The sequence below is a fragment of the Triticum aestivum genome, chromosome 2A (assembly GCF_018294505.1).
Source record: "Triticum aestivum cultivar Chinese Spring chromosome 2A, IWGSC CS RefSeq v2.1, whole genome shotgun sequence".
NCBI classification, from domain to species: domain Eukaryota; kingdom Viridiplantae; phylum Streptophyta; class Magnoliopsida; order Poales; family Poaceae; genus Triticum; species Triticum aestivum.
In genome coordinates this window covers 10,438,935-10,442,823 of record NC_057797.1, presented here as the reverse complement: position 1 = coordinate 10,442,823, position 3,889 = coordinate 10,438,935, and the positions used below count along the sequence as shown (strand labels likewise).

Below are 3,889 nucleotides of genomic sequence, written 5' to 3'. Positions count from 1 at the left end.
AGATAATTCGAAAGATAGTTTAGCCTGTACAGACGATGAGATGAACATGGTGGCATGTTTGTCTCTAGTTTTGGTAATTTAATAGTTAAGTCACATCCTTATTTTATTTTAGCCATTTAGCTTACATCCAACTGTGGCGACAAGTTGAATGATGTGAGTTAATCTGGTGTACTGAAAGAGTCTCCAATCAATCAATAAATAAATAAATATTCATATAACATATGTATAGATATGGAGAGGAGCTAGCTCCTTACGATGTTTAGACATCTGTTTATTTTTCTTTAGTACGTGGGCCAGTTGGAGCCTAGCTAGCGCATCGTCCTATTAATACCCTCTGAAACGAGCTAGATGCACCAAGAGCAAGCGTGTCTCCCAACACAAATCTCAGCACATCTATTCAGTACATCCTATTGCACAACTTTCCATCTATATATCCTACTTCATAGCATCCGTACAGCTAGCTCATGCAGAATGAGTTCGCAAACAATGTACGGATTCTCAAATCTTACGACTTTTGCTACGCTGGTCATTACCATGGCCACCGTACTTGTGTTTTTTGCACTGAAAAATAGAAAAGTTTTACTGTCCGTCAAAAGTGAGCAACACCAGCTCCCACCCGGGCCTCCCACGCTGCCCTTCATCGGCAACATTCACCAGATGATGTGGAACAAGCCGGCCGTATTCCAGTGGATCCATCGCCTGCTCCAGGAGATGGACACAGACATCATGTGCCTCCGTCTCGGAGCCATTCATGTCGTCGCCGTGATATGCCCGGAGATAGCATGCGAGGTGCTGCGGAAGAAGGATGAGGTGCTGGCCTCCCGTCCGGCAACCTTTGCATCGGGTTCGTTCAGCTTCGGGTACAAGGGCACCATCGTGACACCACATGGAGTGCAGTGGAAGAAGATGAGGCGCGTCCTCACCTCGGAGATCCTCACCGCGTCCATGGAGCAGAAACTCCATCATCTCCGGCAGGAGGAGTGTGACCACCTCGTGACGTACATCAACAACACCTGCATGTCATGTCCAAACAGCCTAGTCGACGTGCGACATGTTGCCCAACATTTCTGTGGTAACATGATAAGAAGGCTCGTGTTGGGTAAGAGATACTTTGGCAGCGAGCTGCCGGGTTCGTCAGCTAGCGGACCCGGACATGATGAGATGGCACATGTCGCCGCTCTCTTCACGCTCCTCAACTATCTCTACAACTTCTGCGTGTCCGACTACTTCCCAGCTCTTGTAGGGCTTGATTTGGAGGGCCATGAGAAGGTTTCCAATGATGTCATGGGAATACTCAACCGGTTTCATGACCCCATCATTGAGAAGAGGATCATCGAAAGGTCGAATCTTCGGAATGGTGGTGAAAGCAAAGAGGCCAGAGACTTTCTGGACGTGCTGGTTTATCTAGATGATGCAGATGGCCAACCATTGTTGTCCGTGGATGATATCCGGGCACAGATAGTGGTTAGTACGCATTTCAACCTCTATCAATATTCAGTAATCCAACAAACAACCATGCATGCATTCGTGAAGTGCAAGAAGAATTTGATCCCCCATTTTTCTTTTGATAGAAAACTAACCTTTTTTTTCCTATATCGATGTAGGAAATGATGTATGCAACAATCGACAACCCATCAAATGCTGTCGAGTGGGCGCTCGCTGAGATGGTGAACAAGCCAGAGGTGATGAAAAAAGCAACTGATGAAATCAACGCCGTTGTCGGTAAAGATAAACTAGTCCAGGAGTCTGACATTCCACGACTAAACTATCTCAAGTCATGCATCCGAGAGGCTTTCCGCATACACCCATACCATGCTTTTAACCCACCCCATGTCGCCATGGTAGACACCACTATCGCTGGCTACACCATCCCTAAGGATAGCCATGTCATTTTAAGCCGAATGGGACTTGGTCGGAACCCCAAGATCTGGAACGAACCACTTGATTTTCAGCCCGAGAGGCATTTGAATACCGCAAATGTGCTCCTCAGTGAACCAGGACTGCGTTTTATTTCATTTAGTAGTGGGAGGAGGGGTTGTCCCGGAATTTCACTTGGTACCTCAGTGACAGTGATGTTGTTTGCGAGGATGTTGCAGGGATTCACCTGGACGAAGCCCCCTGGAGTTGACAGAATCAGTCTCCAAGAAAGCAATACCGGCGCCCTTGCCTTAGCTGAACCCCTGATTCTGCAAGCTAAACCACGGCTGGCCGCACATCTCTATGAGAAAATTTAATAGAGTTAATGCATGTTTTAACCAATTATCAGGAATATATATCCTAATAAGAATTTTGTAGATCCCATGTCCTCAGTGGTCGTGCCTTCCTCGGTTATTCAAAAAACAAAAGGGAACAACGTGTGTCTGTAGAAATAAAGCAATGACAATGCTAATGTAATGTGTGTTGTTGGGCTGTGTGCACTGTTTGTGTGGGCAGAAGCAGCAAAATTTGTTATTTTATTGTATTGTCGAACTAAATATATTGTATGTACTTAGCATTATGATACTCTGCAAACAGTTCATGGAATTATAAAATTATATGTTGCCTACCACCTTCGCATCATAAATGTACAAAGCTAATGTTTATTACAATGTGACAACCAGCGGAATAACCTATAATTATTCACCTCTTAGTATCTAAATACAATTATCTACGAGAAAATAAGATGAAGACTGGTGAAGAAATACGTATGGAGGGAAGATAAATAGTTTTGTATCATTAATATGTATAATATGAATACAGAATTATATTTCCACATTTTTAATGTCGTGGAAACAAAGAAGGACACACATATACTGGTAGAACACATTGTCATATGACATCTTGTATTCCTTCAATGTTTCAAATTCCTTCATATTCTTTTTCGACACTTCACTTTCAGTATTGTACATGGTGCTCTTCTGGCTCTCTTCTTTCGCTTGCACGTACTCTCTCTGTAAAGAAATATAAGTGTGTTTAGATCACTAAATAGTGATCTAAGCTCTCTTAATATTTCTTTACAGAGGGAGTATCATATTTGCACCGTCAATATATATGGTGCAAGAATAACATTCACATACACGATTGCTTCTAGAGACAGATGGTAGGATTCCAATTCATTTTAACCATGGAGTCGTGTCCAATTAAGATACAAATATTGGAATATGCTTATTTACAAATTCAGTAATCCAAATAGGCATATAAAAAATCAATGCAAGCATATGTTAATACTTACAAATATTTTCTTGTCAAGCTCGAAAATAAGCTACAAATGCAAAAATAGCAGGATTCCTATTAAGTTTAACCGTGTGTCAAAAGAAAAAATAAGATAAGCATGGAATCATGTCCGGTTAAAGATACAACTATACAAATTAATGTTTAAAAGCCAATCTAAATAGGGATATAAGATAGCAATACACCCATGCATTAATGCTCACAGGTATCCACACAGACAAGCCGTAAAGTAGACAAAAAATTGTCCAGGATCTATATAATATAACAAAAGTGCACGCTCATGTGGAGTAAGCAAAAATTATGAGACTGTAGGCCGTGGGGCATGAACCAACGACAGGTAGAACTAGAAGCACCTGTAAGTTAACCACAGCGACTATGAGTAGGACATGCACACGTTGTATATTCATTCATTTGGCAGTTAGTGATTCGTTAGATTTCCTATCTCCATTTCTCTGGACTAGTTTATCGTGACTTAGTAGTTGGGACTTCAAGACATGCATGCATACGGACTCTTACAGAGAGTCTCTCTAACAAATGATGCAGCGAAGGTTGTCAAGAAAGACAAATATACATGACCTGATAGGTATTGACGGCATGTCGTCAAAGAGTCTCTTGCATAATTCCTCACTTCCTATGAACATGCAGCGAGCAGGTAGCTCAGGCCACATGGAATAAATTT

The 3,889-nt window shown here is 42.0% G+C and overlaps 1 protein-coding gene across 1 annotated transcript; it reads left to right on the top strand.

Annotated features, from left to right (window-relative positions):
- The first annotated feature begins 510 nt into the window (after nt 1-510).
- On the top strand, nt 511-2,234 carry LOC123184233 (tyrosine N-monooxygenase-like). Its single transcript, XM_044596387.1, has 2 exons — nt 511-1,464; nt 1,605-2,234. Exons 1-2 carry the CDS (start codon nt 535-537, stop codon nt 2,232-2,234), a joined length of 1,560 nt encoding a protein of 519 aa, XP_044452322.1. The 5' UTR covers nt 511-534.
- The last annotated feature ends 1,655 nt before the right edge of the window (nt 2,235-3,889 follow it).